This window comes from Peromyscus maniculatus, chromosome 5 (genome assembly GCF_049852395.1).
Source record: "Peromyscus maniculatus bairdii isolate BWxNUB_F1_BW_parent chromosome 5, HU_Pman_BW_mat_3.1, whole genome shotgun sequence".
Classification (NCBI taxonomy): Eukaryota; Metazoa; Chordata; class Mammalia; order Rodentia; family Cricetidae; genus Peromyscus; species Peromyscus maniculatus.
In genome coordinates, this window is record NC_134856.1 from 19,934,260 (window position 1) to 19,948,104 (window position 13,845).

A 13,845-nucleotide genomic window follows, 5' to 3' on the forward strand; every position below is an offset into this window, starting at 1 on the left:
CTCTCCCTCTGGTCCTGACAACAGGCTTCCCAACTCAACAACACTTTGGGTGGTATGTTGGGCATGGAACCCAGGACTCACAGTCGTCATATGATCTACCACTGAGCTAATTGCAATCCCAGCTTATTATGGATGGATCATAAATCGTAGCAGAGAACCTGACCAAGGATAAAAAGGGCCAGGGAGACAGTTTGTCCCTCTTAGGACACAACCCATATCTTTGACTAAGCAAAGACTTGCTCCAGATGCCAGCCACTCATGACATTTCTTTTTTTAGCATCTGCTACAAGAGACACTGTCACAGGAGCTGTGAAGAAAGGACAGTATTCTGAACAGAGCTGCCTTGGTGTGGAACATTTGCTCAACAACTTGGGGAATCCATGTTCACATCTACACAGGGCTGGACAAGGCATGGCTGTGAACAGCCTCTCAGTATATAGATCTAACTCAGTGTAGGACCTTAACAGGCCTTGGGGCCTAGAGTAGTGGCATGGCCCACAGTGTAGCCAAGGGGCTACAGAGCACCTGTCCTGCGCCAGGCTGTTCTCTTTGGTTTTCCCATCAACTTGACACAAGCTAGCATTATTTGGGAAGAACTTCACTTGAAAAAATAACTCCATTCAATTGGCCTGCAGGAAAATCTGTGGGGCCTTTTCTTGACTGATGATTAATGTGGAAGAACCCAGTGGGCCATGGGTGGGGCCATCCCTGGGCAGATGTCCTGGATTATATAAGGAAGCAGACTGAGCAAGCCATGGGAGGAAGCCAGTGAGCAGTGTTCCTCTGTGGTCTCAGTTTCGGGTCCTGCCTCCAGGTTCCAGCATTGGCTTTCCCTGATTGTGGACTGTAACGTGTGAGCCAAATAAACACCTTCCTCCCCAAGTTGCTTTTGTCATGGTGCTTACGATACTAACAGAAATCTAACTAAGGCACAGGCTTTGTCCCATGCATCCAGAAGCATGGGGTGTGCAAGGGACAGGAAGCCCCAGAAAGATTGAACAGTCCAGGAATACTTAGAGGAGACGGCTGTGCAGTGTCCTAGTTTTCCTTTTCTTCTGACAGAGGATCTGAGCTTGCCATGGTGGGATCCACTCACGGAGAACAGAGGCTCATACTCATCAGCAGCTAAAGCAGGAACCCAAGTTTCCCTGGACAAGCCAGGGACCAACACCACCCGCCCCCACAGAAAATATTTTACCTGAAGTGGTAGGTGCCTTCTCGCTGCCCAAAGCCACTGCCAGGCACGACACAGATGCCAGTCTCCTCCAGGAGCTTCATGCAGTAAAACATGTCTGGGGCCATCTTATGGGACTGCAGGAGGAGGACAAAACTTGAGATTCACGCCTGGCTTTACACTAGACCGGCACACATTAAAACCAAAACAAAGCCAGAGCTGGTTTTGGTTCATGCCTATAATCCTAGCACTTGAGAAGCTCAAACAGTAAGGATGCCTTGAATTCAGCGCCAACCTGACCTACATGGTCAAGTCCCACCTGGGCTATAAAGACCCCGTTGAGTGGGGAGATCAAAGCCAGACAGAACCAGAATGCAGAATGCCAGGCCCTCTTTTCTGTGACAGAGCCTTTCCTTCTCCAGTTACTGCCTACAAAATAAGGCAAGATACCAGGCCACAGTCAGGAAGCTGGTTCTGGGGCCCAGACATCTGAGGACACTCTCGATCTTCATTCAAGGGGTCAGGTATTTCCCGTCCCTATCCCACTAACTGCTGAACAGTCACGACTGCAGACACAGTGCAAAGTCATTCATGTGCCAAGTCACAAAAATGATCTGCAAACAAGGCCTGGGATTTAAACCCAGTGAAGGCTTGAGGGGGATGGGCCCTGGAGCCACCACTGACACTGCTAATGACGGCTAAGGAAGTCAACTTGATTGGGTTAGGAAACGCCTAGGACATTGGGGAAGCACACGTTTTTTAAAAAAAGATGTATTTACTTATTATGTATACAATATTCTACCTGCATGTGTGCCTGCAGGCCAGAAGAGGGCACCAGATCTCATTATAGATGGTTGTGAGCCACCATGTGGTTGCTGGAAATTGAACTCAGGCCCTCTGGAAGATCAGCCAGTGCTCTTAACCTGAGCCATCTCTCCAGCCCCTGGAACACACTTTTAAGGATGTGGCTGAAAGCATTTCCAGAGGAGGTAACTCCAGGACTTGTCCTGACTGTGGACAACCTGCCCATGGGCTGGGATATAAGGAGACAGACAGACAGACACAGACACACACACACACACACACACACACACACACACACACAGACTGGCTTCTCCTTCCTCTGCATTCTGAATCCCATGAAGTGACTCATGCCTTCCCCACCATAGACTGTGGTGATATTTTATTTGTACTGAAATGTTATTTTAATTTTATGTTAATAAATAAAGTTGCCCTGGGGTCAGAGCTATTAGAGCCATAGTGAGAGCGTGGTGGTTAGAAGAGCTAGGTAGATTTCTGTGTGTTCAGGGATACAGCCAGTATTGGAGACATACGCCTTTAAGACCTGGAGGGCGGTACTTACAGGCAGTGATGAGGCAGTCATGTGGTTGGGTTTACAACCAATGAGAAGGCAGAACAGAAAGATTATTTAAACAGGGACACAGGAAGTACCTCCCTCTCTCGGGGAAGCTAGGAGCACTGCAGGAGGTAAGATTTTATCTCTGAGCTCTGACCTCTCGGCTTTTCTCTTTTACCTTGGCTCTGTGTTTCTTATTTTAATAATACGATTGGTTACATCTACATCTGGCGCCCAACGTGACAAGAATCCATTAAAAACTGCTTGGGGCCGGCTCCCTAGCCGGAGCAGCCGGCTCCCTAGCCCCAGCCCAGGTCTGCTTGGGCTCAGGCCGGACTGTGAGCTGCTTGCTTAAAGCCAGTGCTACAAACAGCTCAGGCCTGCCCTGCTAAACAGGGCCCCTGGCTGTAAAGCCAAGCCTTGACTCGGCTCAGAGGGAACAAGTGGCTGGCTTTAAGCTTTAGCCGGCTACCCCTTCGCTTTCACTTTCGCTTTCACTTTCGCTTTCGCTTTCGCTTTCTCTCTTGCTTTCTCTCTGTCTCTCTGTCTCTCTCTCTCTCTCTCTCTCTCTCTCTCTCTGGATTTACACCTAGGACTCTAGGTGGCTGTTTTGAAATTCGCTCGGATTTCTACTGTTCTACGCAGATTTGGTAAGTCATAAAGGAAACTATTTAAAAGACAAATTTTTTCCACATTTAAAAAAATGGGTTTCCTGTGTACATTGGAAGAAAATTGGGTTTTGTTTGAAATTTTAGGCAGTCTGACAATGGAACAACTATATGAAAAGATTAGTATTATGGGAATTATGCAGTTAATCACCATGCTTATTCTCATTTTACTATTTAAAAAGATAGTCGATTTAAGTGCCAGGATAACAGCTTTAGAAAAACCTGTTAATTTTAACAGTGAAGTTGGTTCAAGTTTGGATCATAAGGTTACAGAAAGAAAGCCTGTTTTCACACAATCATCCTTAATTTATCCTGTAACCGTACAGCAGATGCCTGATCAAATGGCTACACAAAATATCTGGGCTCCAATTGAACTGATGGATTTTAAAAGGTTTAAGGAGGCAATAGTATCTTATGGCATGCATTCCCCATATGTAAAGCAAATGTTAAACTCTTGGTCAACATATAATAGGATTATACCACAGGACTGGCGGGACCTTGCACAAGCTGTTCTGGAACCCAGCCAGAGAATTCAATTTCTGACTTGGTTTAAGGAGGAAGCTAGAAACGTAGAAACACAATGGAGGGAAAAAGGAATACAAGTTTGTCAGGATCAGCTTATTGGAGAAGGCCAATATGCTTCAATACAAACACAATGTTTATATGATGTTCAAACCGTAATTTTATGTCGAATGGCAGCCTTGAATGCATGGGACAGAGTTGATGAACCAGGAAAAAAACCTGAGTCATTCACAAAGGTTATGCAAGGCCCAAAAGAATCTTTCACAGATTTTTTAGAAAGACTGGCTTCAGCAGTAAACAGAATGGTCTCAGGATCAGAAGCTAGTAAGGCAATAATTGAAGCTTTGGCATTTGAGAATGCGAATGCAGCATGCAAAAGAATAATCAGGCCGTTAAGGGCAAGATCTGCACCTTTGGAAGATTGGATTAGAGAAACAATTAATGTTGAGGTTGATGAGCATGATACGTGGGTAGGAGAAGTAATTTCAAAAGGTTTGAGGAGTGTTAGATGTTTTGGGTGTGGAAAGCAAGGACATTTTAAAAGGGACTGTAAACAGGTCAATCCTAGAAGCAATGTTTCTTCAAGGAACAATGGCAACAGAATGCCCCTTCCTTCTGGAGTATGCAGAAGGTGTGGTAAGGGAAAACACTGGACCAACGAATGTAGATCAACAAAGGACAGACAGGGTAATCCTTTGCCTCAGTTTTCGGGAAACTCCCGGAGGGGCCTCATGCAGGCCCCCATAGCAAAACCAGTTCAAACCTTTCCTGCAGCTGTAGAGGAAATCCCTGCTCTGAGCGATTAAATAACCAAATGACTATTGGAATAAATCATGCTGGTCAGGATGATGAAAAAGAGAGAATAGAAAATTCAGGAGAAAACATAAAGAAAATTTTTTGGCAAACTTCTATTAATGAACAGAGACCAAAATTAACGATAAAAATAAATGGTGTTTTGTTGTCTGGTCTGGTAGACACAGGTGCGGACATTACCATAATTGCACCAGAATTTTGGCATCCAGCTTGGCCTCTTCAGGAGGTAAACGTTCAACTGTTAGGAATTGGGACATTATCTGGAGTGAAACAGAGTGCAAGATGGCTGGAATGTATAGGTCCAGAAGGACAGAGAGGAAAATTAAAACCATATGTCGCTAACATAGCTATGAACCTGTGGGGTCGAGACTTGTTGCAACAATGGAATACTCAGATTAAAATCCCTCCAATCTCAGAAACAAATCATAAACTAGCACATGTTTCTGAGAGAAATATTAGAAGGCATTATTTTGAGTGGTCACCAGCCATCCATATTATACAGGAACAGGGCACAACAACTGATAATCTTCCAAAAATACCAACAGCTCTACCTTTAAAATGGTTAACAGACAAGCCTGTATGGGTTCAGCAATGGCCTTTAACAACAGAGAAACTCCAGGCTTTAGAAGAGCTGGTAGAAGAACAGTTAAATGCTCAGCATATTGAACAGTCAACCAGCCCTTGGAATTCTCCTGTATTTGTTATTAAAAAGAAATCTGGTAAATGGAGAATGGTAACAGACCTTAGAGCAATTAACAAAGTAATTCAGCCGATGGGCTCTCTACAATCTGGAATTCCTTTGCCTACTCTGTTACCAAAAGGATGGCCTCTCATAGTTATTGATTTAAAAGACTGTTTCTTTTCAATACCCTTACAAGAAAAGGACAAAGAAAGATTTGCTTTCACAGTGCCTACTTATAATAATTCTCAACCGGTTAAAAGATTTCAATGGAGGGTCCTCCCACAGGGAATGTTAAATAGCCCAACTCTGTGCCAATATTTTGTACAACAGCCATTGGAAGTGATACGTAAAAAATTTCCTAAATCTATAATTTATCATTATATGGATGATATTTTACTAGCTGACTCAAATGCAGATACTTTAGAAAGAATGTTTGAAGAAGTAAAGAAAATTTTGCCTTGCTGGGGATTACAAATTGCTCCTGAAAAAATACAAAGAGGAGATTCTATTAATTATTTAGGATATAAAATAGAGCTACAAAAAATTAGACCCCAAAAGGTGCAAATTAGGAGAGATAGACTACAGACTCTTAATGACTTTCAAAGATTATTTGGAGATATTTCTCATCTACGAACTATTGTTGGGGTAAAAAATGATGAACTGACTAATTTGTTCAAAACCTTAGAAGGTGACAAGGACTTAAATAGTCCAAGAGAATTATCACCTGAAGCTGAGAAAGAATTGGCCTTGGTAGAAAAGAAAGTACATGAAGGGCACGTGGATCGTATTGATCCAAAGCTGGATTGCATTTTGGTTATTTTACCCTCTAGGCATTCCCCTACTGGAATATTAATGCAGAGGGAAGATATTATATTGGAATGGATATTTTTACCAAATAAACCAAATAAAAAATTAAAAACTTATGGGGAAAAAATCTCTGACTTGATTTGGAAAGGAAAATTGAGACTTCGTCAATTAGCAGGAATAGACCCAGCAGAAATTGTCGTACCTTTAACTAAGGAGGACATTGAAAAATTATGGACAGAAAGTGAACCTTGGCAAAGAGCTTGCAGTAATTTTTTGGGAGAAATTAACAGCAAATATCCCAAAAGCAACAGAATTGATTTTATAAAGAGAGCTGATTGGATCTTGCCTCGAATTGTACGGCAAAAACCCATATCTGGAGTTCGTACATTTTATACAGATGCCAACAAACAAGGAAAGGCAGGTTACAAATCAGAAAATTTAAGTAAAGTGGTACAAAGTCCTTATAATTCAGTGCAAAAATCAGAATTGTATGCTATTCTGTTGGTATTAATGGATTTTTCAGAACCTCTCAACATAGTAACTGACTCTCAGTATGCTGAAAGAGTGGTATTACATATTGAGACTGCAGAATTTATCCCTGATGCTTCAGAATTAACTTCACTATTTATTCAATTACAAGATACAATCAGGAAAAGGAGTCATCCTTTATATATAACTCACATCCGATCTCATACTGGTCTGCCAGGCCCTCTAGCACAAGGCAATGATGAGATTGATAAATTATTGATAGGAAATGTGCTGGAGGCCTCAGAATTTCATAAAAAACATCATGTCAATAGTAAAGGTTTAAAAAAGGATTTTCCCATAACCTGGCAACAAGCCAAAGAAATAGTAAAGAAATGTCCTACTTGTTCCTTCTATAATCAAACACCATTACCAGCAGGATGTAACCCAAAGGGTACTCAGAGGAATGAAATCTGGCAGATGGACGTGTTTCACTTTGCAGAATTTGGAAAACTGAAATATGTACACCACACTATCGATACTTATTCAGGATTTCAATGGGCAACTGCTTTGAGTTCTGAAAAAGCTGATTCTGTAATCACTCATTTGCTAGAAGTTATGGCCATTATGGGTATACCTGCACAAATCAAAACTGACAATGCTCCATCATATGTCTCTGTTAAAATGAAACAGTTTTTTGCTTATTACAATATAAAGCATATTACAGGTATACCACATAATCCTACAGGTCAAGCAGTTATAGAAAGGTCAAACAGAACTCTAAAGGATATGCTAAATAAACAGAAAGGAGTAACAAAAACCCCCAGAAATAGACTGCATAATGCTCTATTAACTTTGAATTTTCTGAATGCCAATGAGAAAGGAACAACAGCTGCAGAGAGACATTGGGTAATAGAAAAAACTACAGAATTAAATCAGCCTATATACTTTAAGGATGTGCTGACCTCAGAATGGAAGCCAGGGTATGTATTACGTTGGGGACGAGGTTTTGCTTTTGTTTCTATAGGAGAAGATAAGCTGTGGGTACCATCAAAATTGATAAAGGTTCGATTTGAACAAGAGAAACCTCTTAATTAGAGGAGGTGATAGTTCATCAACCAGCATGAACATCCAATTTAAACTAACTTGTACCTGTAACACATGTCTTTTCATTTAATCAGATAATAACTTGCCAAAAAGGAACATCCCCAAAATTAGTCTTGGGGAAAGGTTTTTGTTTTTGTCTTTTAGGAGAATGAAGGTTAAGGAATCTGAAGGACACAAGACAAATGAGACAACTGAAGAAAAAGGACAAATCATCTATCCCAGGAAACAAAGTGAAACGGCGTATGGGTATATATAATCTAAAAAAAAAAAATTTATGTCTTCTTAAATGTTTGTTTCTGCTTTTCTCTAAAGATTTAACACTATTGGTTTTCTAATAGTCCCAGTTCAATTAAAATTTAAAGCTGACTTTGGAGTTGGAGAATGGCTCTCTCCTTCTTTAAACTCAAGCATGTTGTTAAAATGAAAATACAAACTCCCTGTATCATGACAGAATAAAAGAGCCATTTTCTGCTATGGGACAGGACAAAAGCCAAATTAATTAAGGGACTATTCTATTACTAATCTCAACACTTTGATTCTATTCTGATTCTTCAAACTTTTCTTAAAGTATAAATTTTATATCAAAATTTACAAGATTGATATATATATATATACATTTTAAACTTTGTTAAGATATGAATGGTCATATAGAGTACTAACTAATTCTAGAAAAAAGGCTTCAATTAGCTGCATATATATGTCTTTGTGTTCGAGTCTCTTATCAGTTTTCTGCAGGAAATCACGGCCAGGCCTAACATCAACTGAAGTCTCCGGAAAGAAGATGGGGCCCCACAACAACAACAACAACAACAACAACAACAATTCCACGTGGACAATAATAATATAACTAAGCTGACAAACATCATCTACAGATCAGCTTTGAACTACAAGGTGCTCAGAACAATTTTGAGATGACTAGCTGAGATGATCCAGTCTCAGAGACTACTTGAATAAGGACTTGAGATAAACCCTGAACTTTGGCTTTATACACAGACTGGATAATAATGAAGGATATAGTTACCTTTCCTAGAATTTGACAATTAACCTAAATTTTTCTTTCAGGATAAAGATAACTTCGCCCATACCCAGCAGGAAGCAATTTTAAGAATATGACACCCACATTGCCAAAGAAGTGGTGTGGGGCGGGTGGTTTTTTGGTTCTTTTAATGGGTTTTGGGTCTGGGATAATTTTCATTGTTTAGGGGGTTTGGTCACAAGTTGTTGTCAAGGGTTAGGAAAAAGGCTAAGCAAAGGAGATTAGATTTAAGGTTCTTGTTTAAAAAAAAAAAAGAAAGAAAAGAAAAGAAAAAGATAGTTACTAGTTTTAAATACTTTACATTATTACCAACTATTAGGATATAAAGAAATGAAAGTTAGTAATTAGACATTACAATAGAAATTGTAGTCATATTAGATATGTTTTAAAAATTGAGCAGATATATTTTAGACAGGTCATCTTCAAACCCTTCAGAGATCTACAGAATATGGCATTTAAAATGTTTTAATAACTTAGAAATTTTTCTTTTTTGAGACATGTCGGCTCCTGGCAGTACCAATCTACTTCAGAGAAAATATGGGCATTGAAGAAACTGCATATGGAGTTAATTTTCATTGTGGCAAAAGTTAGCCACTGGACAACAAAGTATCCTCGTATCAACAGGACAAAATGGACAGACAGAACACGAAACAAAGGACTACCAATTCCTGCCAAAACAAGTGTGGTTATGGCTTTATCAGACGGCATCTTCTGAGGCCAGGACAATATGGCACCATCCCTGAAGTGGCCTTCACAATCTGGAAAAGGTACAGTGCCCTTTTCTTTGAAGGCAGCTGAACAGGCAGTGGGCCGATGGCTTCTGTTGTGCAATGGAACAGCAACTGAAAGCTCACGCCTCTCAATAGTAGACTGGCATTTAATAGAGGGATGTGGAGAAGGGCATGCTTAGATGAAGCCATATATACACAGCCAAGAAGAATGGACAGCTGAATTCAAAAACCATCAACAATTTCCAGAATTTAAAATCCTGAATCATGACATGACACTAGTGGAATTCAGGTGTTTCTGGTACATGGACTGCTCTCACCCAGTGTGAGGTTGAACTGTTGACCTTGTGTACAACCTACTTCACAAATGAGTCTGTCAGATACGCTAAGCCTATAGGCTGAAGATGATGCCCCAACACTGTGGAGAAACCTCAGGTGACTGTCCAGGCAGCTGGCTGTTTCTGTCAACTCACAAAATTTTTGGAAGTTGCTTTTGTGCACTTCCTGTTTTTATTTTTGTTAGCTAATATTATTTCCTTCTTGGGTCTCTGAGGGAGTTGAAGATTAGTTAGTTATAGTTGAAGATTAATTAGGATAGAAAGTGAATTAGATACATTTTGGACTTACTAAAATAGGATAGATAAGGGAATTATTTTCTCTGATTTGTCAAATACAAATGGACTAGACATCGTTTAGGTATTTGTTACTTGTATATATTGTATATAGTTATTGTACTTTTGTATATAGCTTTTCTTTTGTTAGTTATAACCTTTTGCCTTTTTTCTTTTTATTAAAATAGAAAAGGGGAAATGTGGTGATATTTTATTTGTACTGAAATGTTATTTTAATTTTATGTTAATAAATAAAGTTGCCCTGGGGTCAGAGCTATTAGAGCCATAGTGAGAGCGTGGTGGTTAGAAGAGCTAGGTAGATTTCTGTGTGTTCAGGGATACAGCCAGTATTGGAGACATACGCCTTTAAGACCTGGAGGGCGGTACTTACAGGCAGTGATGAGGCAGTCATGTGGTTGGGTTTACAACCAATGAGAAGGCAGAACAGAAAGATTATTTAAACAGGGACACAGGAAGTACCTCCCTCTCTCGGGGAAGCTAGGAGCACTGCAGGAGGTAAGATTTTATCTCTGAGCTCTGACCTCTCGGCTTTTCTCTTTTACCTTGGCTCTGTGTTTCTTATTTTAATAATACGATTGGTTACATCTACAATAGACGGCCATACTCATAAACCAGGAGCCAAAATAAATCCATTCTCCCTTACATTGTACCTTGTCATGTGTTTGGTCACAGCAATGAAAACAGCAACAAATACAGAAGGTTATATAACAGTCCCTGGGATGCCTAGGTTCTGACACTGGGCGTCTGATTCTGTGTCTGGGAATTCCCAGCGACTGTCTAACAAGGTAGTCAGGTATTCCAGGGCAGCATGAGGATGCTACTTTCAGACATAGTGCTTTGCCCTTGAACCTCGAAGTGGGGTCTGCAACACCATCTGAGGACTTGCAGGTACAGGCTCAACTCCTCAAAGCCTCCGTGAACTAGAAGTGGCTCTTCCCCAAATCCAAGGTACCCACTGGGCATCCTCAGGCTTAGGAATCACTGTTGCAGGACGCAACGGCGGGGGAGGGGAGGACTCATTGCTTCTCCACCGTCACTATCACACCCCACTCGGGTCCTGCCTTTCAGAACCAGCATGTCTTGTGGCTTTAATATTTTTTAAATTTATTTTATGTGTATGAGTGTTTTACCCGGATGTTGGACTGCGTACTATGCGTATATCCTCAGACAACAAAACAAGGTGTTGGCTCCCCTAAAACTGGAGTTATGGATGGCTGTGAGGCACCACGTAGGTGCTGGAAGCCAGACTCAGATCTTCTGCAAGCAGCGTGTCTTAACAGCTTACCAACTGAGCTACGCCCCGACCCGCAGGGCAGCACTGGCCACACTGGACTCCCACTTGGGGTTAGCCTCTGCTTGCCTCACACCACCATACTCTGCGGCAGCTGCGACTAAGAAGCTGTCCAAGAGGATCAGAGTCCAGAACCCCGAGGCCAGCACCGCTGTTCGCCAAAGCAAAAAGCCAACCCTGACCCAGACAGCTCAAGTGAATCCAGGAAGACAGCCAGCTCTCCACTGACCTGAGCCGCCTCCACAGCCTTGGCAGGAATGAGGATCCGAGGAAAAGCATACATCGCTCCTTGCAGGGGGTTGCACTGAATCCCTGGGACTTGGTTAAAGAGATCTTCTGTCAGCTTCGCTTTTTTGGCCAGATTTCCAAGAACGAATTCTTTCTCCTGATGACGGACAGAAAGCACAGATATCAATACTCCTAGAAAAGCTACGGAAGGCTCTTCTTTCAACACATAGGCAATAGAACACATTGACAGGAGATGAACTGTGTGTGCACGGCACTGTGAATAGGACAAGGGGAAGGGGGTGGACATGGACAGATAGACGTCTTTCTTTAGGGATTTCTTTTTTTTCATTCAGTCTGAATGGCCCTGACCCTGGTGGAATACCCTAGAAACACTTCTATGAGAGTCATGGATCCCCCTGGAGATCAGCCCAGCCCCATGATGTAATCAAGGGACAGACAGACAGACAGAGGAACAGACAGACAGATAGTATTCTCTGTCAGTGTGGTGTATATGGACCCAGACCCAGACAGAACAGAGTCAGCAGAGCTGGAAAAGCGTCCAAAGCTGGAACAGATCAATCAGGCTTCCTGCAAGTACTACCGTATAAGAGGGATGACAAGGTGGGCCCTGAAGATGAGCACAAAAACGAAACATGGTGTGTCCATGCAATGACATACGACCCAGCCTTCAATCCCAAAGAGATAGCTACTCTTCTGGGACACTGTGCCAAGTGGAATAAGTCAGTCACAGAAGAACAAACATTGTATAAGTCCACTCCTACATACAAATGTGAGAGGAATTCATGCTTCCAGGAACTGGAGAAATGGAGAGTGGGAAGCTATGTATTTACTAGGTCTGAAATTTCAATTAGGGAGGTTGGAAAAGCTCTTGAGATGGATGGGAGAGATGGCTGCACAATCTGAATGTCTTTCCTTAATGACACCGAACTGTTTGTTTACACAGGGTCTCACTGTAGCTCTGGCTCTCCTGGAACTCACTATGTAGACCAGGCTGGCCTCGAACTCACAGAAATCCTCCTGCTTCTGTCTCCTAAGTGCTAGAATTAGACGCATTCACTACAGCAGGCTAGAACCATGTATTTAAAAAGAGAAAAAGTTTACTTATTTGTATTTTACTCTAAAAAAGAGGATGAAGGAAGGGGGGGTAGTAGATGCCTGTAATCCTAGCCTTTGGGAGGTTGAAGCTATAGGATCATGAATTCAAAAACAGTGAGGGCTATTAAACCCTGTGTCCAAAAAATAAACAAGCAAATCTCTCCCTACAACCTCCCGAGAGAGAGAGAGAGAGAGAGAGAGAGAGAGAGAGAGGGGGGGGGCATTTACACCATCTGGGCACTGACTTTTAGAGTCTACCATCTAAAATGGTTTTGTTGTTTTTTTAACTGATGTTGCTCTTCCTATCTACTTTCCCTTCTTTTCAGGTTAGCAACAAAAATGTCTGCAAGACATGGGGTGCTCCTTCTGGGATCCTACCCATTTATGATGCACACAGATGAGAGAAAAGAGTCCGTTCATTCACACAGAAAGTCTTCCCACTTCTACACATACTCTCTGTTGCATTTTTGGACTTAACTCATGAGGGTGGTTCAGCCACCAAGAAACATCATGGGTGCCCCTTGAAGGATGGACGTGGACGGACACACAAAGACACACTCCGGAATGTATGGCCACCTGGAGTGGTGGCTGTTAATTTACCATGACCGTGACAACAGCAGTGACGCAGACAGGCTAAGCAGACTCACCCTGCTGAACTGCTCAAAAGACTCCTCGCCTGGTTCAGGGGGGTTCACAACGATGTCCATGGCGGCTTGTCCAGACACCGGCGGGCAGAGACGGACTGACAGCAGCTTTACCAGCTGGCCTTTGATCTCAGGGTGCAAATTGATCACCTCCATGTAGCCCCCTCTGTAGCCACACCTGGGGAGATGAAGAGAGGGAGCACACCCACCAGTTAGAGGAAGACCTCACAAATGCAGACTGGACACCAGAGTCTACAGCACCACACCCTGGGTACCAGGCAGGCAGCTGCGGCTGAGTTCTTGCCAGGGGTAGGTAAACATGTGATAGGACAAAGCCACTTCCCTACAAGGGAAAGCAAGTGCTCTCCTTCTTCTTTTCCCTTCCTGCTTCCAGGGAGGTGGAGACAGTGCTCATCCTAGAGATGGAGACTGTTGAGAAAGCAGACTCACAAGCCACGGTCCTCAAATGCCCTCAAGGAGTGCAGCCTTGTCTTCCTGGGGTCTGAATCATTATGTCAAAAATAAATACATTTTCACCCCCTTTGGAGCCTCTAAATTTTAGAGCCATATTGTTA

General features: G+C 42.2%; 1 protein-coding gene across 4 annotated transcripts in view; it reads right to left on the reverse strand.

The window, feature by feature from the left end:
- Positions 1 to 13,845, reverse strand: part of Gpt2 (glutamic--pyruvic transaminase 2) — a 43,802-nt gene that overhangs the window by 3,250 nt on the left and 26,707 nt on the right. For all 4 annotated transcript variants that reach the window (XM_076571794.1, XM_006971756.4, XM_076571793.1 and 1 more), the window contains exons 9-11: positions 13,274 to 13,448; positions 11,512 to 11,667; positions 1,199 to 1,311 (exon numbers count right to left, since the gene is read on the reverse strand). In XM_076571794.1, the coding sequence (XP_076427909.1) occupies positions 1,199 to 1,311; positions 11,512 to 11,667; positions 13,274 to 13,448 (444 nt within the window). The remainder of the gene's footprint in view (positions 1 to 1,198; positions 1,312 to 11,511; positions 11,668 to 13,273; positions 13,449 to 13,845) is intronic.